This window comes from Rhinatrema bivittatum, chromosome 12, assembly GCF_901001135.1.
Source record: "Rhinatrema bivittatum chromosome 12, aRhiBiv1.1, whole genome shotgun sequence".
Taxonomy (NCBI): Eukaryota; Metazoa; Chordata; class Amphibia; order Gymnophiona; family Rhinatrematidae; genus Rhinatrema; species Rhinatrema bivittatum.
In genome coordinates, this window is record NC_042626.1 from 53,821,156 (window position 1) to 53,847,150 (window position 25,995).

Below are 25,995 nucleotides of genomic sequence, written 5' to 3' on the forward strand. Positions count from 1 at the left end.
ATCAAGATCCTAGTGAATGTGGGAATCAAATCAGGATTCTTAGTCTTGCAGCTCTGATCACTGCACTCTTCCTGCCAGCCATATTCACTTCGGTGGATAGATTTGTCCGTAGACCATCTCTGAAATGTTCTGTTTTTTATATTGTTTCCTTCATTAGATATGTATCAGGCAGCTTAAAGGATTTTGCAATGACACGCTATTTGTTTCTGTAAATGTCATAATTAAGGTTCATTAAGTAGGCTTATGTAACAGCAGGACTAGAATCTTCATGGTGCAGAACGGAGTGGGGAACTGTGACTCACTGCTGGGAAACCTGCAGGTGGAAACCAGCAGTACACTGCTATAATATCAGATGGCTCAGAGTGCTGGGACCAGGCAGGCTAATTAGCACATACTATTTACAAATTACCTAACTTATGTAAATGAAGACTTTAGCCAGGGAGATTTTTCCTTCATAATTATCAGAATATTTGCATAGTTTAAAGACAGGATTTCCCTGCCCTGGGATCTCTTGCTGTTCTAGAGAGCGGGTTAGAAGATGGCAAGCAGATGGGGAAGAAGTAGTCATTAAGTCTTACCTTCTTATTTTTATTTATCTGATTTATATTCCGCCTTTCAGACACTTGAAAGCTTCTTGCAAAACAAAGATACTTTGCAAGTTCTGACGCCTGTTATCGCACCAAAACAATTACACAAGGTTTATCCCACTGCCACCAAAACTACAACTAAGCTAGCAGGAGGCACGCAGGGACGTCACAACTCTGCGACGCTTACCACTCAGAGCCTCATGAGACCGCCCGCCCATTCATACGTCTTTGATGCGACAGTAGGCAGCGCCGTACCGTGGCGTCAGGACGTAGCGTCCTGACATGACGCTGGGACGTCACGAAAACACGTCCGGCTCCCAAGGCCGAAGGAAACGGCACCGTGAGGAGGGGGGGCCTTCCTTCCTCCCTCCCGATCCCCGAGCTCCTGGCTTGATCGTTCCCTTCCCTCTCGGGCCTTTGGCCTGGCCCTGTCTACTTCAGGCCACTTATGGTTTCCCCTCTCCCCGGTACCATGGCGGAACTGGACGAACTGAGTACGCTCGAGTACCTGTCCCTGGTGTCTAAGGTGTGCACGGAGCTGGACAATCATCTGGGCATCAACGACAAGGACTTGGGTGAGTCTCGAGGGGGTGCGCGATCCAGGCCTATCTCCATGACACAGGGCAAGATTTACAATTTGGGCCCCCGTATGCAGAATGGGGGTAAGAGGACCTTGGAAGTCAGTTTGTGAAGTCCTCCACAGTGCCACAGCAGTATGCCTTTGAAGTGGATGACTGGAACAGGCTCCTTCTTGGCACAGTTCACTTCTCTTTGGCCTGAGTATTTAGTGCCTTCAAAATTTGGCGCCCTAATGTTGCCTATGCCTAAATCCGGGCCTGATGACACTAATAGTGTGCTTTCCTGGCTGGGGCTTGCTTTTGTCTTTTGATAATTGCTTATAAGGAGTCTGGTGAGACTCATTAGTAATACATGGGTGTCTTTTTCCAAACTTTTGTGGCCTGAGGTCATTGTCATTCCTCATTGTTAAGTCTGCAGTACATATTTATTTATTTATTTATTTATTTATTGTTATACCGAGTTTCATGACAGGCATCACATCAACCCGGTTTACAATTAACAGAGTGTGTAAAGCATAACATAACTTAAAACAATGTTCTCAGTAAGAACCTTGAACTTTAAATACAGTGAATAAATACAGTGAATCAAATAAAGGATGTGAGAAAGTTACAAAAAATCAGGGAAATCAACTTGGAACTGGAAAAGGGGAGAGATTGTACAGAGCAATATTTACATTTTGGCCTATTAATGTAATAGAGTAGCAAAGTGATTAAATAAGAATATGTGAGTAACTGTGGCGGTACATCACTATGAGACGGTACATAAATAACCGGATGCATAAATACGATAATGGTATGATAAAAGCTCAGAAGGTATTGATGAGTGTCAATTTAAGGTTGGTTGCTTTTGTCTTTTCTGGTTCTGGGACCCAATCTTCAGCTGGCAGATAGCAGGATAAATAGGAGTTATCCTGCTACTTAGCAGTTGTTGCATATCTGCTTAAGTTCAGCAGCCTGGCTAGCCAGATAAGCCACTTGTCTGCTATCTCTTAGCCCGAGAATATTGTGGGTGGGCTGTGGGCAGATTTGGGGGGTGTGCTACTTAGCCAGATAAGTTGTCTGGCTAAGTAGTGATATTTGACTTAGCTGGATAAGTGGTCCGTCCAAGGAAGACAGAACTAACTTATCCGGCTAAGTAGCTATTTCCATGCGGATATTCAATGGTATAGCAGTGTCACTGATATCCACATAACTTAGCTGTTTAGGCTTTAAACATCTACCCCTTGGAGAGTGGAGTTGACAACAAGGAGTGAGCGAAAGGCCATGGTTGGCAAACTGACCTTCAGACTCTGTACATGTATTTGGCTTTCAGGATTTGTATAGTCAGTATGTATATTTGAGTTTTATTCGTAGACATTTAAGCCAGGAGTTAACTTAATTTGTGTAGTTTGGCTATTCAGAAGGTCAGACAGATGGGCTTATATGCTTCAGGCACAATCACTATGGGGCACTGCTAGATCCCCTCAATAATATACAATCCAACTCATTTAGGGAATCCCAAGAAATATAACCATGAATTTTCAGAATCTGTCTCAATTCAAGAATCTTCATATCCTTTATTATACATCTCACATGAACATGTTATTAAATTACATTGTATAACCATTAAATACAAGTTTTACATTGTAATACACACATTTCTAATGATAACACATATTCAACAGTGCATATATATCAACCACAATATTCCTCACCACACATACACAGTTTTAAATATGCCTGGTCCGGACCAGATCCAGATTATCCTCCAGCTAGCAGATGGAGCCCAGAGACCAAAAGCTCACCACTGAGCCCCCTCTCCAGGTTCCTGTACTGTTTCGGTTCCTCAGTACCCTATGCCCAAGTTAAAAACATCCAAGGACAAGTGTTAGTTTTTGGTTTCCAAATCTCCAACATAACAAAACCTGATACTACCAACTTTCACTCCTTGGTTACTAGCCCAGCAGCAAGAAGTCTTACTCCATGCTCAGTTTAGGGTTGCTGCTTTCTTGTGTGGAGAATGTACTTGCTGTTGGTTTTCTGAGGATAAGGATTCCCTGAAACTCAAAGATTAGACACACATCCTTTCGGTCATTTCTATGTGTACATCAATCTATATTCCTAAATACCTACAGTACCTAAATGTAATCCACTTTGAAGCGCTGAAAAAAGTGCAAAAAGTGGCACATAACTCTAAATAAATAAAAAAATATACCTACATAAATAAATAAAAAAATATACCTACATATATATATATATATTTTATTTTTTTTTCTAACCCCTGTTCTCTTTCCGGGTGGAGCTATAGACTGGTCTGTCCAAATTCCAGGAAAGCCAGTTAGCAGGTAAGAACCTAACTGAACCTTCCTGATTCTCCTACCAGGCCAGTCTGTACAAGTGGGAATTTCCAAAGCTGTACCTATCCCGAGTGGGAGTAATTTCGACCTGCTTCCTGCTGTGCCCTTCTCCTAAAGGTTCAGCCTCAAATGTTCTGTAAATGTATGCAGAAATGTCCTTGTATCCGCCCTACTGGGTCCACTAGTTTAAACTATGTTCAGAATGATGCCTGGGCCTACATCGAGTGTGCTTTAAGCCCTTGGGGCATTGGTTTTGCCTTCAAGATACCTGTTCCCGCAATTGCTTACTTACAGGTCGATACAGTTATGCTGCTTTAGAAAGAGTGCGGCAGTGCCAGGCGCACCCTCGTTCCCCGCATGCACAGTTCTCTTCACCTAGCGCTCGATACTCTCTTCTAATTGCATGCAAATGCATGCCGCGTCTGCGAAGCGTTAGGCGAAGGTTAGGCCCGTGCAACCCATTTTACTGTATAGAGCGCCTATACAGTATCCTGGGTGCGCGGGCCTAACGCTTCACGGCCACGCTGGTATCTGTCATTTCAAATGTCATTTCAAATGACATTTGAAATGACAGGTACCAGGAAGTGGACAGTTATGTTCTCCGATGCTCGGCAAACTTTCCCCCAGCCTGGTGTGCAACTGCTTCATTAGAGGTTCCCTTGCCCTCTGTGGGCCCCTGTAGCTAACACCCAAGTCTGCTTTCTTGTGCACCTCTAGTGTTCTTAGCTCCTGCTTCTGACTTTGACCTTTTGTTTCCTTAAGCCCAATAATGAAATCTCTTGATTTATGAGAAACCACTATTCTTAAAACAAAGAGTTCACATTGGGCACTCCGATACCTTTTCCTTTAAAATTTTCTAAAGCACCACAGAGGTGGATTTGCATCATCATCTCAGAGATGCTACCCTACAACATCCGAAAAGAGGGTGATTGATGATCCTCTCCTAAGTGAGTCCACTTCCAAGTTGAGGAGGCCTGATCTTGACTCCTCAGAAGAACTTAATCTGAGGGGGAGTGCAGTAACATTCGTTCCTATCTTTTGCGGCAAGCCAAACCGCGCCTGTCCTTGTAAGCATGCCTTCCTCCCAATCTCCTTTGGTAGAAGGACACCACTGGGAGCCTGGACTCCGACAGAAATATATTATACCTTTCATAAGCTGACCTCGCAGAGACTCTGAACTCTACACTTTGCCTTCTCACCACCAGCAGCCATGACACCTTTAGTCTGCTTCTCTTAACCGAGTGGTCATAGATATTCTAGGGAAGAATAATTTAGCTACATTGAAAAATGCACCCTTTCATTTACCTCTTGGACTAAGTTCAGGGACTATACGGGCTTCTGGCTTCTCCATCCTCCGAAGGCTGGATGCCAGTTATGAACTTCCCAGGACGTTTGAACCCCCTGGTTCCTGTTTTCCCTTTTTTGATTTAAGGACTTTCTTGTCTAAGACAATTAAGTTAACCCAAAACCCTTATGACAGCGCATTACCTGACCCTTATTAGCGCAAAGGCTACTCTTGCCAGACCTTAACACTTCTGGGTCTGCAGCGTGTCTGCTCCAGGCACCTCATACGTAGGATGATTATGTTGGCTCTGTGAATTACTGCTCAGTTCAGCAGGAGAACTCCATCATAGCTTGAATCTGACTAACTTCCCAGAGTATGTGAGTGCTAATTGTTCTGTTTGCTCCCAGCCATTGAGGGTACGCCATTAGCTACCTCCTCCTAGGCTGCCTACTTTGAGCTAGAATCTGATACTTTGGAATTCTAGACGGCTGGCCCTTGCCCTCTCCTTGGGCCCAGCCGCTCTGGTTCTCTGCTAGGATTCCCATCCAAGCTTCTGCTAGTTCTGACCATATCCTCCTTCAACCTATATGGCTCATGTCAAGGGTGTAATTGCAGGATGACTGCTCTATACTGAAGCTCAGGAAGACCAGTTAGGATTTGAGATCCTGATTTGTGAAGAAAGGGCTTCACCTTGGTCCTATAGTAATATCTGCTTAAAAGGAGGAACTAATTTCCCTTCTGGTATAAGGAGACTTCATCCCTCTTTGTCTCTTGGGTATATAGAATCCCAACAAACCCTTCTTGCTGCCCTTGAGGCAGGTATCTGAGAAGGTATCTGAGCACCAGTTTGGTTATAGGCCTACCCTGGGGTCCGGGAATTCCCCTTATTGGTGTTCTACCACCCAGAGAAGAGAGACTCCCTGCGTTTCTGTGACTTAAGTACACCAGTACCTAGGAGTCCATAATGACAATGGCGACTAACGCCTGACGAAACTCATGACATGGCTTACTTCCAAGGAAGAGAGAAAATGCCCAACATGATTGGGTTTTAGCTTTTAAACAGCCCCCACTCCCTCAGTCAGGACTGGCTCAGAGTGGGGCAGGGGCTGATGTGCAGAAGGAGCTTCTGATAAGCACTCCTCTACTGGGTTCTTTTACCATGGAAAAAACTGCAGGAAGGTTTCCCTGTGAGTTTGGATTTATTGCACGATACCTGCAAACATTACCTCCTAGTAAATGACCCCCTAGGTTTATACCTAAGGCGAGCTGCCCAAGGTCACAGGGAGCAGCCCCTGGACTCGAATCCTGGCCTTGCCCGTCCACAGCCTGCTGTTTTGGCCATCAGGCTACGCCTCCACTCCCCTTCTGAGGGAGCTCCAGAAGTCCTCTGGTCTCTCTTGAACTTGCCCCGACCAGGCTAGATGGGGGCAATCCCCAGCACTTCTCCTCTGCGAGAATTGAACCGTGACTCCGTCTGGGTCCTTATGTAAAAAGGTTCATGACCTCACCCTCTCTGCTGCCTGTGGGGACCAGACTACCAGCTGGTTAAGTGTAGCTAAACAGGTAGAGATAAAAAAAAAAAAAAAAAGGGGGGGGGGGGGACGGACGGACGGACTGCCATCCTCTTCAACAGTGTCAGCAGAGGGGCAGACAGCCAGTTCCACTGGATGTTTCCTGCAGTCCCTCCCCAGCTGAGAGGGTGAGGGAGGTGAGCTCCCATGGTCTGTGGGAGGGATAAGAGGTAGAGCATGTGGCTTGATGGCCTTAATATAAGTAACTACTTACTACTATATCTATAGCTATATCTTTTTTTCTTTTAAACAAGGTACCCTGGTAGGGAGTTAGATAAAGTACTGGAACTTGACGTTCAAGCCAGGATCCCACATAACTGATTACAGCTGATGATCTGAGTCAATGCCAAGTTGCCTGCACCTTCACCATCTGCAAACCTGGCTCTTAGGATTGCTGTATAGCAGTGAAGAGACCGAGAATCGGATGATGGAAAAAGCCCTTTATGGAAATTTGCCCGACTCTGGCCGAGTTTCGCTCTTTTACCTAGAGCTGCCTCAGGAGCAACTAGAAACAAATATATAAAACGTCTTATATATTTGTTTCTAGTTGCCCCTGCGGCAGCTCTAGGTAAAAGAGCGAAACTCGGCCAGAGTCGGGCAAATTTCCATAAAGGGCTTTTTCCATCATCCGATTCTCGTTCTCTTCACTGCTATACAGCCAACTGGATCGGCTTCTGCTTTGCTTCTTAGGATTGCTGTTCACTTAGTCTGAGCCTCCTAATTTGCCTTCCCTGTTGTTGCTGTGATTCTCTCATCAAGGGAGTTTCCCACTGCTCTGACCAACCAAGGGTTTCAGAACCTGCAAATCTTACTTGTTTTCCAGTTCTATAGCCACAAAAAAAAGAATTCTAGCTTCTTCTATAAGGAAAACTGCAATTATGACTGCATTTTGCTATGATACATGGAGGCATACACCACTGGGATGTGAATTCAAGAAACAGGAGATGAATTGCTTTGCACAGTGTTAGAAAGAATTACCATGTAATAAACCAGCTTAGAGCCTTCATTTTCCTGCTTATTAGTCATTTATCTTAACCACTTAGCCATTTCCTCCCCTGGTTACCCAAGGAGGACTCGTTGGGTTAATTGGCTTTGCCCGCCCAAGCAAGGCACAGATACCTCTCAAAGAGGTTCCAGCCTGAACAGGGGAGTTCATCCAGTCCTGACCATGGTACCCCAGTATCAGTTCTACTGTACTGCCATTAACAGTGAGACATGTTCTTACTGTGCTCTTGTGTGGCCTGCCTGCTATTTCACAGCAGTGGTTGTGGGCTGGAGCTTTCCTATCATGTTGGAGACCCAGGTTGGATTCACAGGCCCAGTTTCTGCTACTCCCAGCAGAAGCTTGTGATTTGCTAAGACTTACCTGCAGTGTTTACCTTTCTCCCTCTTTGGCTCCCGCCCAGAGCCTTATTTTAGCCTGTTGTCCCACTCCACCAGGGAAATCAGTACCTCGTCCGGCCTGTTGCCTTGGGAGTCCAGTCCTCAGCTCTCGCTGCCAGACTCAGCAAGGTAAGAGCCACAGGCAATTCTCCAATGCTTGCTCCTTGGTACTGGAACTCAGACTCCATTGAGAGGAGGGTGGCTTGCTCAGTCTAGCCCTCCTTTTTCAGTGAATGGCTACCTCTAAGCACCTCAGAAAACCAGAGAGACCAAAACGCCCGCTTGCTCTGGGGAAGGGAAGATCAGCCCTTTGCAGGACTGCCCGCTCAGAGTATGCTAGGGAAAGTGACCCTAGGGAGGGCTGCTGCCTGGAGCCATTCCTTTCTGTTCCATGTAGCTGCAGCCCCAGACCATCCGTCTGCTCATCTACTGAGGCAGCATATGGAGAGGGGGCTCAGCGGCGAGCTTTTGGTCTCTGCCTCCACCTGCCCACCAGAGGATGATCCCACTTGTACAGACTGGTCTAGCAGGACAATCAGGAAAGAGGCATTCTCAAACACTTTAAAAGTTTGTTTCAAATTCATACTGCATTGGGCATTTAATCTGTCTAAGGTATGAATGATAAAACTTTCTTAAAATATAATCTTGTTTGTTTGCAGTAATAATCTTAAATTCTTTTATAGCCGAGTTTGTGATCGATATTGCCGAGAAAGCTGCTACCTTTGACAGCTTTAAAAATGCCCTGGAGAAGAATGGTGCCGAGTTTACAGTAAGCTGTTTTCTGTATTTTTCTCTCTTAGTTTTGTGTAAATGTGATGCAGATATTTACTGAGTTCTAAATTCAGTCTGCAGTTACACTAGAAAGATGAAAGGGGGAGGGGGGGTAAGTGTTCTGTTTTTAATTGGGGTTAGGTTTTCCAAAGCTTAGTTGGGATACAGCTGTGAAACGTTTTGGTGTCTGAAAATATACCCCTGCCTATCGGATAAAAAGTGTGCACATGGCCTTCTACCTGCCTAAAAAATAGGCAGTTCCAGGACTGTGCTGAAGTCGGGGAGAGAACTATGTGAATACAGAGAGGCATCTTAAGGCATGTGGGAAGCACCGGATTACCTCCCTGAGGCCGTCCTGCTTTGAGGTGGTGCAAATCTATCCCTGTAGTTACATTTTAAATTTGTGGTTCTGCCTGGGAGGGAGAGGGGTATTCCTTTCCTCCATCCCACACCTAAGTTGGTAGATCCGCCTACATTTGAATATAGAGATTTTTAAGCCACAAACTACCCAAGCAGTTTGTGATTGATAATCCAGCTAAAGTACTGTAGTTGAACTAGCTTGGGTAACTTACCCTCATTTTATGTACTGTTTTTGGCCAAGCAGTAAAAACTGAATTCCCTGTACGTACCCGGATCAATCCAGACCATGGTTGAGCCCTCCTGTCCAGCAGATGGAGACAGACTAAAACTGAAAGGGTATCCTATATCAGCACAGAGCCTACCCTGCAGCCCTTCAGTATTTGTCTGTCTCCAGCAGATGGATCAGCTCACCCTGCGGTTCCCTGATCCTGGCTAGTCAGCCTCTGTTTTTCCTGTTGTTTTTCTCTAAGGATCAAGCAAGCAGTTAAAAGAATTATTTCTAGTATTGTTTAAAACAAAAAAAAAGTTGATTTTGCTTGTGAAGGACTCTGCCTGTCTTTCCTTTCACAGGAGATGCTCCTGGCTCTTGAGGGGCTTAGGGGGGCTTGGCCCCTTGTGTTGGACATAGCCTAAGCCCTACTTTGCTGCTTCGGTGTGGGAGGTGAAACTGGTGGTCCAGTCCCTCCCCCCTCCTCCCCCCTTCTCTGGCTGCCTTGGGGGCTCAGCGCTCCTCTTTGTTTTTCCCTGCACTGGGAAGGTTTGCCCTTCCCCTTAATAAAAAAAAAAATTAAATAATAATAATAATTGCAAAAGGGACAAGAAGTAGACTAAATCCACAAGCCGGCAGCCAGAGTCTGTAGTGCAGAGGAGCGTACAGGGTTCATTACTGTGCCTCCACTCCTGCCGGCAGCTAATTTTTTTTCTTATCAGCTGTTTTCAATTATAGATCGCGGCTCCTCTTCAATGGGGATGCCGTGTTCCATGCTTGCACTGCTTATGGTGAGCCCTTGACGCGCCTATCGCAGGGGGGGCTCTGCTCTGCATGTCTGCCGGGTGAGGAAGGTCCCTCCTCGGCAGTGCTGGAAAATTCAGCCCGGGGTCGCGTCTCTCACCGCATGGCTCGGCCGTTCCCGGGTCGGCAAACCATGGGAATGGCGGCCATCTTGGGTTTTTCGGCAGCTCCCGATTCGGGGCTGCCTGGTGCGGAGGACCTGAATTTTTCGGAGTTTCCACCCGATTTGAGCCCTGTGCTGCCCCAGGATGAGGTCCCCCTGGAAAGGGATGACCCCCGGGTCCTCCGCATGTTTCAGAGGGAGGAATTGGAACCCCTCATTCCTTTTGTCCTCCAGGAGTTAGGGATTGAGGGACCCCCTGCGAATACACTGACAGCTTCGCTGCCTAAGGATATGGACCCCGGTCCTGGTGGGACTCAGGGCTCCGGCATGTGCCTTTCCCTTCCACCCTATGCATAAGCTGCTGCTCCTACGAGAATGGGAAGCTCCCGAAGCGGGGCTCCGTGTTGGGAGGGCTATGGACAAGCTCTACCCCCTCCTGGAGGACTGCTTGGACATGCTGAGGATTCCCACCGTAAATTCTTCCGTCTCTGCGGTCACCAAACACACCACTATCCTAGTAGTGGGGGCGACGGCCCTGAAGGACGTACAGGATCGTAAGCTCGAAGCCCATCTAAAGCGTATTTTTAAGGTTCTGGCCTTGGGAATTCGGGCGACTATCTGCAGCAGTCTCATGCAGCGGGCAGGTCTTAGGCACCCAGGACCTCCCGTCTGCAGAGGCGGAGCAGGCTGAACGGTTGGAAGGCGTCATCACGTATGGGGCAGATGCGCTGTACGACCTCCTCCGCGTCCAGGCGAAAGCGATGTTCTCGGCGGTTTCCGCTAGAAGGCTTCTCTGGCAGTGCAATTGGTCCACAGACCCGTCCTCCAAGGCGAGGTTGGGCACGTTGCCTTTCAAGGGTAAGTTGCTCTTTGGAGAGGACCTTGAGCAGCTTATTAATTCCTTGGGGGAAAACAAGGTTCATAAGCTACTGGAGGACCGTCCAAAACAATCTCGGTCGTTTGCGCCCTCCCGTCCTCGCTTCCGGAGTCAACGGAGATATATGCCTCGCGGGCGCGGTGGCTCCTCCAGAGGTTATTCTTCCCGGTCCCAATCTTGGTCCCAGCCCTTTCGTGGGCGCCGGGCCTTCCGCGAGGGAGCGTCCCAGCACGCCACCCCAAAGCCAGTCCCACAATGAAGTTTGGTTGGCCCATTCCTCGGTCCCCCTTCTGGGTGGTCATCTCTCCCTGTTTTTCGAGGAGTGGGTCAAAATCACGTCAGACCAGTGGGTTCTCGAGATTGTCAGAGACTGTTACACCTTAGAATTTGCTCGAGACCTACCGGACCTCTTCGTAGTCTCCCCTTGTGGCCATCTCAAGCGGGAGGCAGTAGACCAAACCCTCGCTAGGCTTCTGGGTCTGGGTGCTATTGTCCCAGTTCCAGAGGAGGAACTCTGCGCCGGCCAGTATTCTATTTACTTCGTGGCACCCAAAAAGGACAGTGCCTTTCGGCCGATCTTGGACCTCAAGAGGGTCAACCGGGCCCTCAAGATCCCACATTTTCGCATGGAGACCTTGAGAGCGGTCATCGTGGCGGTTCATCCCGGAGAGTTCCTCGCCTCTCTCGATCTGACTTCCACATTCCGATTCGCCACGCTCACCAGAAGTATCTTCGCTTCCACATCCTCAACCGTGATTTTCAGTTTCGGGCGTTGCCCTTTGGCCTGGCCACCGTGCCGCGCACCTTCACCAAAGTCGTGGTGGTGGTGGCTGCGCTCCGCCGAGAAGGAGTCCCCTGGTCCACCCCTATCTGGACGACTGGCTCGTGTGGGCCAAGTCGGAGAGTCGCTGCAGGCAGGCAGTGGATCGAGTTCTTGCTCTCCTCGCCTCCCTCGGGTGGATAGTGAATTTTCCCAAAAGCAATCTTCGGCCTTCCCAGGTGTTGGAATTTCTGGGGACCCGCTTCGATACTTGGATCGGCAAGGTGTCCCTACCTCGCACTCAGGCTCTCAAACTTATCAACCAGGTACAAAACCTCCTCTCACTCCCTCTCCCAACGGTGTGGGACTACCTCCAGGACCTGGGCTCGATGGCCTCCACCATTGACCTCGTCCCCTGGGCATTTGCACCCGTTACAGAGAGCTTTGCTATCCCGTTGGCAGCCGGTGTCGGAACAGTTTCACACAGTTTTCCCGCTTTCGGCCTCTACCATCGCCGCCTTGCAGTGGTGGCTTTCGCTTCCTCATCTTCTCCGGGGAACGCCTCTTCAGACTCCACAGTGGACGGTAGTAACCACGGATGCCAGCCTCTCTGGCTCGGGCGCAGTCTGCCAGTCCCAGACCACGCATGGGATCTGGTCTCTGATTCATTCTCGTTGGCGCATCAATCGGCTGGAGGCCCGGGTGGTGCGTCTGGATCTACAGGAGTTTTTGCCCCTGATCCGCGGTGAGGGTTCTCTCCGACAACTCCACCACCGTGGGGGCAGTCGCCTGGTGGCTCTAGAAGCAAGCCGTCTCGTCGACTGGGCGGAGCGGCATCTGGATTGCCTGGCGGCCTCCCATATAGCGGGCAAGGAGAATGTACAGGCTGATTTTCCTCAGTCGCCAGTCTCTCGATCCAGGAGAGTGGGAACTTTCGGAAGAAGCCATGGACCTGATCGTCGACAGGTGGGGTACCCCTCACCTGGACCTCATGGCGACCTTGCGCAATGCCAAGGCCAACAGGTTCTTCAGCCGCAGGAGAGAGCACAGCTCGGAGGGAATGGATGCTCTGGCTCTCCGCTGGCCTGCAGACGTCCTTCTCTACGTGTTCCCTCCGTGGCCTCTGGTGAGCAAAGTTCTCCGAAGAATAGAACTCCACTAGGGGCCAGTGGTTCTGGTAGCACCCGAATGGCCTCGCAGACCGTGGTTCGCGGATCTCGTCAACCTGGCGACGGAAGGACCTCTCCGGCTCGGCCATCTTCCTCGTCTGCTTTGGGAGGGTCCCATATTTTTCGACCAGGCTGATCGCTTTTGTCTAGTGGCCTGGCTTTTGAACGGCGATGCCTGATGTGTAAGGGCTATAAGGAGGAGGTTATCTCCACTTTACTACGGGCTCGTAAGCAGTCGACTTCTCTAGCTCACGTACGCGTTTGGAAAGTCTTTGAGACTGTTTGTACGGAGTCTGGAATCTCGGCGCGCTCCACTCCGGTTTCATTGGTTCGTTCTTTCCTACAGGAGGGTCTCTCCAAGGGTCTCTCCCTCAGTTCCTTGCACGTGCAAGTCTCCGCTCTCGGATCTCTCCTCGGAAGGGTCGAGGATCATCCCTTAGCGGGCCACCCGGACGTGGTTCGGTTCTTGAAGGGCGTCAAGCACCTACGACCGCCAGCTCACTCCACTTGTCCGTCATGGAATCTTAATCTCGTCCTTTGGGCTCTCTGTACTGCTCCGTTCGAACCCCTCCGTCAGGCTACAGTAAAGGATCTCACGCTTAAGGCAGTTTTTCTTGTTTCTATCTCTTCCGCTCGGTGGGTCTCAGAGATCCAAGCGTTGTCCTGTCGGGAACCCTTTCTGCGTTTTTCCGATTCAGGGGTCTCTCTCAAGACGGTGCCTTCTTTCTTGCCAAAGGTCATTTCCGCTTTCCATGTCAACCAGTCGGTGGAGCTTCCAGCGTTCTCTCCAGAGGAGATTGCGGGTACCGCTGGGGGCGATCTTCGCAGGCTTGATGTCAAACGTGTTCTACTCCAGTATCTCCAGGTTACCAATGACTTTCAGGTTTTGGATCATCTTTTCGTCCTCTGGAGTGGTCCCAATCGGGGCAAACCGGCTTCTAAGACTACTATTGCTTGGTGGTTGAAGGAGGCAATTTCCTTGGCCTATCTTTGCCAAGGTCGGGCAGTTCCTGAGGGCCTAAAAGCTCATTTGTTGCATTCTCAAGCTACTTCCTGGGCGGAGAGCCAATCGGTTTCTCCGCAAGAAATCTGCAGGGCCGCTACATGGACGTCCCTGCATACCTTTGCTCGACACTACTGCCTGGATGTGCAAGTACAGATTTTTGGTTCTTTTGGTCGGCAAGTGCTTCGAGTGGGACTGTCTCTGTCCCACCCGGTTTAGGGAAGCTTTGGTACATCCCACGGTCTGGACTGATCCGGGTACGTACAGGAAAAGGAAAATTGGTTCTTACCTGTTAATTTTCGTTCCTATAGTACCATGGATCAGTCCAGACGCCCTTCCCTGCTGTTCTGTCACATCGTCTGCTCGAAGCTTTTCCTACAGGTATTAGGATGCCAGTACTGTTTTATTCTCTTCTGAACACCGGAAGCATTGGTTTTGATGACCAAGTACATGCAAGAGCGTTTCTTCCTACAGAGTTCCTTACAAGGTTGTAGAGTTACTCCATTGAGTTTTTTGTGGTTTCTTGCTTGATCTTGTTCTTTATCTTGTTTTTCTGCTTTGACAATGGTTATACTGAAGGACTGCAGGGTAGGCTCTGTCCTGATATAGGATACCCTTTCAGTTTTAGTCTGTCTCCATCTGCTGGACGGGAGGCTTAACCCATGGTCTGGACTGATCCGTAGTACTACAGGAACGAAAATTAACAGGTAAGAACTAATTTTCCTGAACTTTGGTTACTTTGAAAAAGCAGCCAGGAAAATAGCAAAATACAAAACTGCTTCTTAGCCGCCAGTGTGGAGTTGCACAAGCACATAGGACCTGAGTGGTGTGAGTGTCATACTGCACTTTTTCCAATCTTATTTTTTCCCCCTTGGTTGCCTTTTTTTTTTTTTTTTTTTTTTTTAGCATATATTGGGGCATTTGTTACCCTGAGGGGTCAATGCTTGCCTCGTTTGCATTGCTTTCATTTTGTTCTATTTTCAAATCAACTGCACCAATATTTGTAGCTAAGTGTTAATTTTGTTCTGTTTCAGGATTCCCTGATCAGCAATTTACTGCGCCTCATACAGACCATGCGACCTCCAGCAAAGCCATCCACCAGCAAAGGTGTGTGCAGAATTTCAAGGTTTTATTCCATATGATTTTGCTGGTTATATATTTCATTAGCAAGAGAAATTAGTATTTTTACGTTCTTGGGCAGTGCTTTTTTTTTTCTCCTGGAGTTTTGTTTTTTTTTATTCTTTTTAAATTCACTTTTACCTTTTAAGAATATAAGAACATGCCATACTGGGTCAGACCAAGGGTCCATCAAGCCCAGCATCCTGTTTCCAACAGTGGCCAATCCAGGCCATAAGAACCTGGCAAGTACCCAAAAACTAAGTCTATTCCATGTTACCGTTGCTAGTAATAGCAGTGGCTATTTTCTAAGTCAACTTAATAGCAGGTAATGGACTTCTCCTCCAAGAACTTATCCAATCCTTTTTTAAACACAGCTACACTAACTGCACTAACCACATCCTCTGGCAACGAATTCCAGAGTTTAATTGTGCATTGAGTGAAAAAGAACTTTCTCCGATTAGTTTTAAATGTGCCCCATGCTAACTTCATGGAGTGCCCCCTAGTCTTTCTACTATCCGAAAGAGTAAATAACCGATTCACATCTACCTGTTCTAGACCTCTCATGATGTTAAACACCTTTGTCATATCCCCCTCAGCCGTCTCTTCTCCAAGCTGAAAAGTCCTAACCTCTTTAGTCTTTCCTCATAGGGGAGCTGTTCCATCCCCTTTATCATTTTGGTTGCCCTTCTCTGTACCTTCTCCATCGCAATTATATCTTTTTTGAGATGCGGCGACCAGAATTGTACACAGTATTCAAGGTGCGGTCTCACCATGGAGCGATACAGAGGCATTATGACATTTTCCGTTTTATTCACCATTCCCGTCCTAATAATTCCCAACATTCTGTTTGCTTTTTTGACTGCCGCAGCACACTGAACCGACGATTTCAATATGTTATCCACTATGACGCCTAGATCTCTTTCTTGGGTGGTATGCTCTGCTCGTGAGGCCTTGAGCTATGGCTGATGATGTCTGACAGGACAAAGAAATTGTTTGATTTCAGTCTCAGATTCTTTGCAGCTCCAGTATTCGGCAGGTCCAATAAAGTTACTGGATCTCTACCCAGGTCCGACGCCTTGTGGTTCTCTTGAGGTTTTCATTCCTGGAGTTTTAGTGTCTGGACTCTTTCACCAGTGTAGCATCTTTTGCATTGGTGTGGACTTTGTTAAAGGGCTCTCATATGATTTCTCAGTTGATTACCTTGTGATGTGGAATATTTTGTTTTTAATTTGGTCCTAAAGCATTTTGTGCACTCGAGGGACACCCAGATATGTGCAGAAACATGCCGAGTAGTTTCTGCTACTGAAACATTCCTACAGTTGGGGATGTTTCCAACAGCTAGGACCAACCCAGCAGGTTCTCGTAACCTCGCTGAGGGGGAGTTTGTAACAGTGCGGGTAACCTAAGCGGCAACGAGGTGCATAAGTTGCACCAATTTTCAGAGTGAATTAATGCCCGCACGTTTGCTTGGAAAGTTATGCGAAGCAATGCACACAGTTGCCTGCACAAAGTTACGCCTGTTTTTTTGCAATGTGTAACTTGTGTGCAAAATCACACCGCATGCTTTTTTTTAAATCAAAAGTATTCATGTGAATCCAAACTGTGCTCTACTGCATCCCTAGGAACACCTCCTTCTGTTTTTTGTTCTCAAAATTGGGTTACGCACATATGTTCATGTGGATGTATCCTTGCGATTTTCTACCATGACATTCATGCCTGTACACCCATATTTTGTACATTCAAAAATGCTTAAAAATTCTCCTCATTATCGTTCACATCTTAGGGTCATTTAAAGTTACACAACTAAATCATTGTTTTATAATTTTATTTTAACCAGAAGCATCTGTGAAACCCAAGACAGAGAAAGAGAAGCTGAAGGACCTGTTTCCGGCCCTGTGCAGACCAGATGATCCTATGGTTCGGGTAAGTAGAAGATTTATACCTCACGTGAAATGCATAAAGGTTTCAGTGTAAATCACTCAAAGGAAAATACAAGTATTACTGCATACCATGTAAAGAAGCAGGGTTTGGGGTTTTTTTAAGGGAGTGTATGCCAGTATTGAGTACTAGCACCTTTTTCCTCCACTGCTTTTATTTGCCCTGTGGTCCTTAAAAGAACCAAAAAACATACATCTTGTATTTGACTACCAGCATCTCTTTTTTCCAGCAAGGTAGCACTGTAAAGAAGTGACATAAAACTCAAAATTGAAGATTACATTCATATAACTAGTCTTCAACTGAAATTCTATATATCAAGGGGGAAGGGGAAACGAAATCAAAACACATAAAAATATGCATCCAGTACATGCTGATGTTCCATCCTCATGCCTATTAGATACACAAAACATCTTATTTATCCCAAGAAACATGCTTTCAAGAAAGTCTCCAATTGAATCGCTTTAAAAAAGAAACACTGATTTTAGAATTGCAATTTTGCAGATAGCATGAGAGATGCCATGCAGGTCTATCAAGCTCAGCGTCCTATCTCCGACTGTGGCCTGTCTGAGACACAAGTACCCAGCATATGCCAAAAAGTAAATCTGTTTCTTGTTACTCACTCCCAGGGGGCTCTTCCTAGTCTCCCTCTCTTAAAACCCACTGTTCTAGTCACCTTGATCACATCCTCTGGCAAAAGATTCCACAGCTTCATTGTGCACAGAATGAAAAAATGCTTCCTATGATTTGTTTTGCATCTGCTGGCTCTAAGTTTGATGGAGTGTCCCCTTGTTTTAGTATTATTGAAAGGATAAATAACCTTTCCCTAAAGGATAAATAACTGTTCCCTGTATGTTCCCAGATCAGTCCAGACTCCTGGGTTTTGCCTCCCACCAGCAGATGGAGACAAAACGTTTTACTGACACTGTACCTAACCCAGTGTGCCATCTGCAGTCCCTCAGTATTTTTCTGTCTCCAGTAGATGGTGTAAAACCTGCAGTCTGGAGAGAGAGAAAAAACATAGAAGATTAAAAGACAAAATTTCTGGATCCTCTCAGGGGTTTGTGGGGCCGTCTCCCCTGGTTTGAAGTAGATGAGCAGGGGATTGGTGACCCTTCTGATAACTCGGTCCAGAGGTCCATGTTGTGGACATCTGGTGGTCCAGATCCCTCATTCCCCACGAGACAGTGGTGAAAGCTGCTGACAGTTCTGCACTGCAAGCCCAATGGAGCAGAGAAGTATCCTTTTTATACGGTTTGCCCTAGGCTGGGTTACTAAAGTTTGGCGAAAGGAGATGGATATAGCCAGTGGTCTGGCTCTTTTCTGATCTGCCATGTGGCCTGCGCTCCTGGCACTGGAACCTCTGCACCAAAGGAAAGGATTGGTTTCTATATATCTTTATTTGTTCTCAGAGAGTTAAAAAAAAAAAAGTGAACAAGGAACTAGTTGGAGAAATCTGTGCAGCATCGGGGTTCGGGTGGGGAGCTACCTTAGCAGCTCGAGGAGCTCAGCAATGGTTTTTTTTTTTTTTTAGCAACTTCTCTGCCTGTGGAGGAGACTGGGTGTTGGCTCCATGGCACTGAGGGACTGTTGCTGTGCTGGTGGTGCCAGGGGCGTGGGGAGGAACGGCGTGCTCGTGTGGCAAAAGCAGCGTGGCGTTCAGGGGTCTGCGTCTAGCAGGCAGTGACTAGAGAGGCCAGCTGGAGCAGCTGGCAGTTTCTCACATCGCAGAATGAACAACGTTCAGGCGGATTTTCTCAGTCAGAGGAAGTTAAACTCCAGGGAATGGGAGCTGTCAAAGGCAGCAATGTATCTCATTCACGGAAGATGGGGGTATCCCGACCAAAGAGAGCACCAAAGCGTTGCAGTTTTATAGCCGTCGAACAGAACACAGTTTGAAAGGAATCTGAGCTCAGTTGCTGCTTGAACTTGAGGGGTTCTTCTTTGTCTTCCCTCTGTGGCCTCTGTTGGACCAGGGATTACGGCGGATAGAGAAACATCTGGACAATGTGATTCTGGTAGCTCTAGAGAGGCTACAATGACCATGATTCCAAGAACTGATCAAGAGGCCATAGACAAGCCCCTGAGGTTCGGACATCTGTCAACTGTTTTCCACCAGGGCCCAATATTTTTGAGTCAGGTGGTTCACTTCTGTCTTGTGGCTTCGCTTCCAAGAGGAGACAACTGAGATGGAGGGGATGTTTGGAAGTGGTTATTTCCACCAAATTGCAGGCTAGGTGACCTTCTACATCCTTGATGTATGTGCGAATTTGGAGGAACTTCAAGTCCTGGACTGCTGTTGATGGAGTGCAGCCTCAGCTGTTGCATATTTTGGCTTTTCTGCAGAAAGGTTCAGGTCAAGGGGACTGCCCTTTAACTCTCTGAGAGTGCAAGTAGTGACATTGAGTTGTCTCCATGGTAAGATGCAAGAGTATCCTCTGTCCGCACATCCGAATGTTATATGGTTTCTTCGGGGAGCTAAAAACTTCCGTCCTCCAATGCGGAACATTTGTCCATCTTGGAATCTAAATCTTGTCCTTAGAGGATTGTGTGATGCTTGGTTTGAACCACTAAAGAGAGCTACGGTTAAGGACTTAAATCTTAAAGTGGTTATTTGTTCAGCCAGGAGAATTTCAGAACTCCAGGAGCTGTCGTGTCGAGATCCCTTCCTACAGATGTCTGATTCGGGGGTATCTTTATGCATGGTGCCTTCTTTTCTGCCTGAGGTAGTCTCGGCGTTCCATCTTAGACAGAGGAGCTTACAGCTCTTCCGGATTTGGATTCCTTTACACATCATGCGAGGGAGTTTAGGCTCTTAGATGGGAGGCGTGCATTATTGAGGTATCTAAAGCTCACTTATGATTTCTTTAGATTGGATCATCTCTTTGTAGATCAGATTATCTCTTTGTACTGTGTAGTGGTCCAAAGAAGGGAAGTTGGGCATCTAAGACTACAGTTGTGTGGTGGCTGAAGAAAACAATCGAGTTGACTTACATTTCTAAAGGGAGTCCGCTGCTGGGGGGTTTAGGAGCACACGATGCATTCTCAGGCAACTTCCTGGGCTGAGTCACAACATGTCTCCTCATGAAATTTGCTGGGAAGTTGTTGCACACTTTTGCTAGACGTTATCGCTTGGATGTCGGGGCTTTGGTGAGAGTGTTCAAGCAGAACTCTCCAGATCCCACCCGAGTTAAGGGGAGCTTAAGTACATCCCAGGAGTCTGGACTGATCTGGGTATGTACAGAGAGAGGAAAATTTGGTTCTTACCTGCTAATTTTCATTCCTATAGTACCACAGATCAGTCCAGAGACCCGCCCATTTATTGGGGGTGGGGGAGAGTCCACTGCTCATACTGTTGCTTTGATAATAGTGCAGAGTTGTTGGAAGTTTTCAGTGCTGATTGCTTAAGTTAAATTTGGGAAATGGGTTTTCCATTGTCTTTTTGGCCAACTTCACCTTCTCCTGGCTAGTTGGAGGGGAGGAAGTTTTCTTCGAAATTTATGGTTGTTGCTGTCATCTTGGCTTGGTACAGGTCAGTAGTGAGGGACTGCAGGTGGCACACTGGGTTACATACAGTGTCAGTGAAACATTCTCTATCTCCATCTGCTGGCAGGGAGGCAAAACCCAGGAGTCTGGGCGGATCTGTGGTACTACAGGAATGAAACTTGCAATGGAGAAGGTACAGTGAAGGGCGACCAAAATGATAAAGGGGATGGAACAGCTCCCCTATGAGGAAAGACTAAAGAGGTTAGGACTTTTCAGCTTGGAGAAGAGGGGGGGGGAGGGGGGGGTATGATAGAGATCTTTAAAATCATGAGAGGTCTAGAACAGGTAAGTGTGAATCAATTATTTACTCTTTCAGATAATAGGACTAAGGGGCACTCCATGAAGTTAGCAAGTAGCACATTTAAAACTAATCGTAGAAAATTCTTTTTCACTCAACCTACAATTAAGCTCTGGATTTTGTTGCCAGAGGATGTGGTTAATGCAGTTAGTGTAGCTGGGTTTAAAAAAGGTTTGGACTTGGAGGAGAAGTCCATTACCTGCTATTAAGTTCACTTAGAGAATAGCCACTGCCATTAGCAGTGGTTCCATGGAATAGACTTAGTGTTTGGGTACTTGCCAGGTTCTTATGGCCTGGATTGGCCACTGTTGGAAACAGGATGCTGGGCTTGATGGACCCTTGGGCTGACCCAGTATGGCATGTTCTTATGTTCTTAAATTCTAAATTGTATTAAGTATCTTTAATTATTTTGCTTTTGCTTTCATATTGTTTTTCCTTTTATTAAATTGTAAAAATCCCACATTTCTGGAAGGAGGCATTGCATCATGGAGCCTTATCAGCTGTTGTTCCACCCCCACCCTCCCATATATTCTCTGTACTGATTTAATCCTCATTTCTCATAATAGCACAGTGGTCTGTCAGACTTCTGAGATGTGTGGGTAAAGCACCTCCCTTCGACACCCCCCCTCTGTACCGTGCTGTCCAGTCTGTAGAATTGGGGAGGCGCAGTCTATATTACTTATCTTTCACTGTGTTACAGCAGTAGTGCTAGAAAAATGTACATTTTTTTCAGGAAGTTCACTTAGTTGAAACAACCTTGTGAATCATTCTTTAAAAAAACATTTTTTATTTTATTTATTTATTTTTTTTTTTTTTAATGAACCAGCTTCCAGCTCACTCGGAACTGGGGCTGGGAGCCGGCAGCATGAGCCTTGATTTGCAACTACCCGGGGATTGTTCTTTTATTTTAGATCATCTTATAACTCACTTTAGCCCAGTTGGAGTGATGGTTTTGAATGGGGGATCACACACCAAGGTATCCTGTGATCAAGGGCCCTGAATCCAATGCATTCATGCAGTGAGACCTCAGGTGATAGTTTTTGAAAGCTCCTCCTAGTCAGCTGTTTGCAATCTTAAGTAAATTAGGGTTGCTGCTGTGCTGATAGACATCAGAGCCCTGTATATGCATTATGCCTGCATATTTAAAATATGAATTATGCATATTCCTGCTGAAGAGGGGATAAAAATGTAAGTGAAAGCAGGTGAGGTTGGGTGTTCATTGCAAGTAGGAATTTTTGTGTTTGCTGCCACAGCCAGAAGACCCCTTGTAGCTTGATGACATGAATGCTCAATTCTTACAGAACATGTTGGATGCAGATGATGTTAAGGTGGCTGCAGATGCTCTAAAGGAGCTTGAAGCTCTAATGCCAAGTGCAGCTGGTGAGGAAAAAGTCAGAAGTTCCAAACACCGGTAGGTAATTAACTTCTCTAGTTATCTGTTACCAGTAGTTATTCAGGAGCACTTGCCTCCTTGCAGCTTTCCTGCAAGCACGAGTGAACGATTTGTGTTGGTACATAATACTCAGTCGCTCACTAATGAAAATATAAAAGCTTCCGGTGTACATTCCCAGAATGCTGTGGTCTGATGTTTAATGCCAGGGATAAGAAGAAGAGGAGGAGCCGGAGTCGCAGCAGAGACCGGGACCGGAAGCGCCGGCACCGGTCTCGCTCCCGGTCACGCTCAAGATCACGAGATAGGAAGAAGGCCAAGTCCCGTCACCGGTCCCGGAGCAGGAGCACCAGCCCCGGCAAGGACCATCGGGAGAGAGACAAGCACGTGGAGAAGACCAACGACCGATGGCGGGACAAACACGTGGATCGGCCTCCGCCGGAGGAGCCCTCCATCGGGGACATCTACAATGGCAAAGTGACCAGCATCATGCAGTTCGGGTGCTTCGTTCAGCTGGAGGGGCTTAGGTGAGTAAGTCATTTCTGTTCTCTTCCTGTAAATGGAGAGAGAGCACTACGATGGCCTGCTAAATATAATAATAATAATAATAGCTAAATGAAAACCACATTGGACCAATGTAAGAATTGTACATCGTTCACTGTGGATTTGAGCCATCGTGATTGCCAGTTTCTCCAAAGTAAATCCCTATAAATACATAGTATATTATGGCAGGTAAAGGACCAGCTGGCTCAATCCATAGCCTAAGAAAGAAGGGAGTTATGAACGATGCCTTTTTTTAAATCAGGCTGTTGAATGTCTAAAGGTACAGACTTTCTGGAATACGAGATCCCTTTCTGGCAAGGTGTGACTTTTATAAGCCAGTGTGTCGGGATGATGCAACGAGTCCAGCTTCAGGCAGCTTATGGCTGGAATGATTCATGTTTAAAAAAAATAAGATAACTGTTCATACCCAGATCAGTCCAGACTCCTGGGTTTTGCCTCCCTTCCAGCAGATGGTAGAGGTGCAAAACCTACAGTCTGGAAATTTTAGCTTAAAAAAAAAGGTTAGTTGTGTTCTTCCTAGAACCTAAATTTGGTCCTTAGGTGGATATGTATGACTCCATTTGAGCCCCTAAGGAGAGCAACTATGAAGGATCTCATCCTAAAGGTTGTGATTCTAGTGGCAATCTGTTCCGCCCATAGGATTTCAGAGCTTCAGGCTTTGTCATGTAGAGATCTCTTTTTGAAGAGCTCAGATGCTGGAATTTCCTTATGTGCAGTACCCTCCTTTCTTCCGAAGGTGATGTCAGCATTTCACTTGAGTCAATCTGTGGAGCTTCCAGCCTTTCCAAATCTGGATGCGTCAAGGCTGCGCACTGGAGATTTACGGCATTTAGACGTAAATTGGGCATTGTTGCGGTATCTCAAGATCACTAATGGTTTCAGGGTATTTGATCATCTTTTTGTGAAATCAAAAGGTCCCATATATGGAGAGCATGAATTTTTAAAATCTTTTTTAATTTTATTTTTCAGGTGTTTGATGTCTCTTGAAATATTTTATTGGTTTTGGAACATTTAAAAAAAACTTGTATATGAGTTTTTTAATTATTTGATATTTTATTCATCAGCTTTTTTTTTTTTAATAATATTATTAATATGTTTTTAGTATTATGTATTTATTTTATTGTTTGATGTTTGAGGAATGGTGATGGTTTTGTTTTTCATTGTTGCACTGCATAGATTGTCTGTCTTCTTTATTTATTTATTTAATAACTTTTATATACCGACGAACGTTGGGAACATCTCGTCGGTTTACATAGAACAGAACTTAGCAACAGGCTTTACAATTATTGCATAATTAAATAAGGAACATTCAGAACATACAAATAACAGATTAGATTATATAAGTAAAATTATCAAAATGGGATACGTGAAAGAGGTTATCTAAACGGGGGGGGGGGGGGGAGATTCTGATATATAGGGGGGTATCCACAATTAAAGGAGGTATATATACACGTGATTGGGAACCAAATTTTTTTATATACAATATGTAGTCCTGGGGGGGGGGGGGGGGGGGGTGAGAGAGAAGGTGTGAATATTAGGTGTAAGAGTGTTTGAAGAACCAGGTCTTCAGGTTTTGCCTGAATATTTTTGGGCAAGTTTCTTGGCGGAGGGAGGTGGGTAGCTTATTCCAAAGAAGCGGGCCTGCTAGGGATAGGGTTCTTTCGTTTGTGGTGCGGAGTTTAGTAAGCTTGGGTGAGGGGGTGTGTAATGTAGCTAGATATTGTTTTCTAGTGGGTCTATTGCTGTTGTGAAATGAGAAGTGTTCTTTGTACCAGTGCATGTTCTGGTTGTGAAGAGATTTGTGTATTAGGGTGAGGGCTTTGAAGGCAATTCTAGATGCTACGGGTAACCAATGTAGATGTTTAAGAACAGGAGTTATGTGATCATTTTTGTGGGTGTTGGTGAGTATCCATGCGGCTGCATTCTGGAGGAGTTGTAAAGGCTGTATGGTGTTTTTAGGCAGGCCTAATAACAAGGAGTTGCAGTAATCTATTTTCGTTAATATGAGGGCTTGTAATATGGTACGGAAGTCATTGAGATGTAGGAGAGGTTTGAGTCTTTTTAGGGTGTGCAGTTTGTAGAAGCAGTCTTTGAGGGTATTATTGATGAATTTCTTGCAGTTGAGGTGACAGTCAATGGATACGCCGAGGCTCCAAACATGGGTGGGAAAGGTGAGGTTAGTGGTAGGAACATTGTTGTGTGTGACAGTGGGGGTCGTAAAGAGGGTGGGGGTGATATTAGGGGGTGATATGTGGATAAGTTCTGTTTTAGTAGCGTTGAGGGCGAGAAAGTTGTTGGATAAGAGGCTGCTAATTTCCGAGAGGGCGGATTTCCAAATTTCCATAGCTTTGTGTATTGAGTCTTTAATAGGAATAAGTATCTGCACATCATCGGCATATATGAAGTGCGGGAGGTCAAGTTTAGCAAGGAGATAGCAGAGGGGGAGGAGATATATATTGAAAAGCGTAGAGGATAGAGATGAGCCTTGCGGTACTCCTTGAGCGAGGTTGTGTGGCTTGGAGGTGGAGTTTCCCATTTGTACGCTAAATTGTCTATCAGCTAGGTATGAGTGGAACCATTGTAGGGCCAGGCCTGAGATGCCAATGCTGCTAAGACGTTCTAATAGGATTTGATGTTTAATGGTGTCGAATGCAGCGGAGATGTCTAGGAGAATGAGGATGTGTGAGAGACCTTTGTCAAGACCTTTCAAGATTTGGTCGGAGAGTGAAATGAGTAAGGTCTCTGTGCTATGGTGTTTGCGAAAGCCAAACTGAGAGGGGGAAAGGATGTTGTTTTCATCCAAGTAGTCTGATAGCTGTTTGTTTATGGCTTTCTCAAGGACTTTTGTGATTAGAGGCAGGTTGGAGATAGGTCGGAAATTGGTGAGATCAGAGGGGTCGAGGGAGGGCTTTTTCAGTATGGGTTTAACAATGGCATGCTTAAGGTTTTTTGGGATACTGCCAAGTTCAATGGACTTGTTTATGATGTTTGAAATAGGTTTGGCGATGATCCCGGGGATGGAGAGGAGATGTTTTGTAGGAATGGTGTCTGTAGGGTGTGTAGAGGGTCTGATTTTTTTTTTTTAGGATGGATTCGATTTCTAGGGATGAGGTGGTGTCAAATGATGAGAGATTAGAAGTAGCTTGGGGTTGTGTTGTATCGTATGTTTGCTTGAGGGGGAAACGCGACATGATGTTGCTGATTTTATTATGGAAGAATAAGGCAAGTTCTTCACATTTTGTCTGGTTGTCTATGTCTGGTATGGATGGTGTGCAAGGTTTAGTTAAGTTGTTTACTAGTTGGAATAGGGCTCTAGGGTTGAATTGTAGGTGGTGTATGCGTTGTGAG

At 46.2% G+C, this 25,995-nt stretch overlaps 1 protein-coding gene across 2 annotated transcripts in view; it reads left to right on the forward strand.

Moving 5' to 3' along the window:
* Nucleotides 1-840: 840 nt before the first annotated feature.
* Nucleotides 841-25,995, forward strand: part of DHX8 (DEAH-box helicase 8) — a 60,305-nt gene continuing 35,150 nt past the window's right edge. Inside the window, exons 1-7 of one of the 2 annotated variants that reach the window (XM_029572900.1) lie at nt 841-1,162; nt 3,453-3,489; nt 8,424-8,509; nt 14,830-14,902; nt 16,752-16,837; nt 21,995-22,104; nt 22,293-22,610. In XM_029572900.1, the coding sequence (XP_029428760.1) occupies nt 14,869-14,902; nt 16,752-16,837; nt 21,995-22,104; nt 22,293-22,610 (548 nt within the window). In that variant the 5' untranslated portion in view covers nt 841-1,162; nt 3,453-3,489; nt 8,424-8,509; nt 14,830-14,868. The remainder of the gene's footprint in view (nt 1,163-3,452; nt 3,490-8,423; nt 8,510-14,829; nt 14,903-16,751; nt 16,838-21,994; nt 22,105-22,292; nt 22,611-25,995) is intronic. The other variant, XM_029572899.1, reaches the window with a different exon arrangement.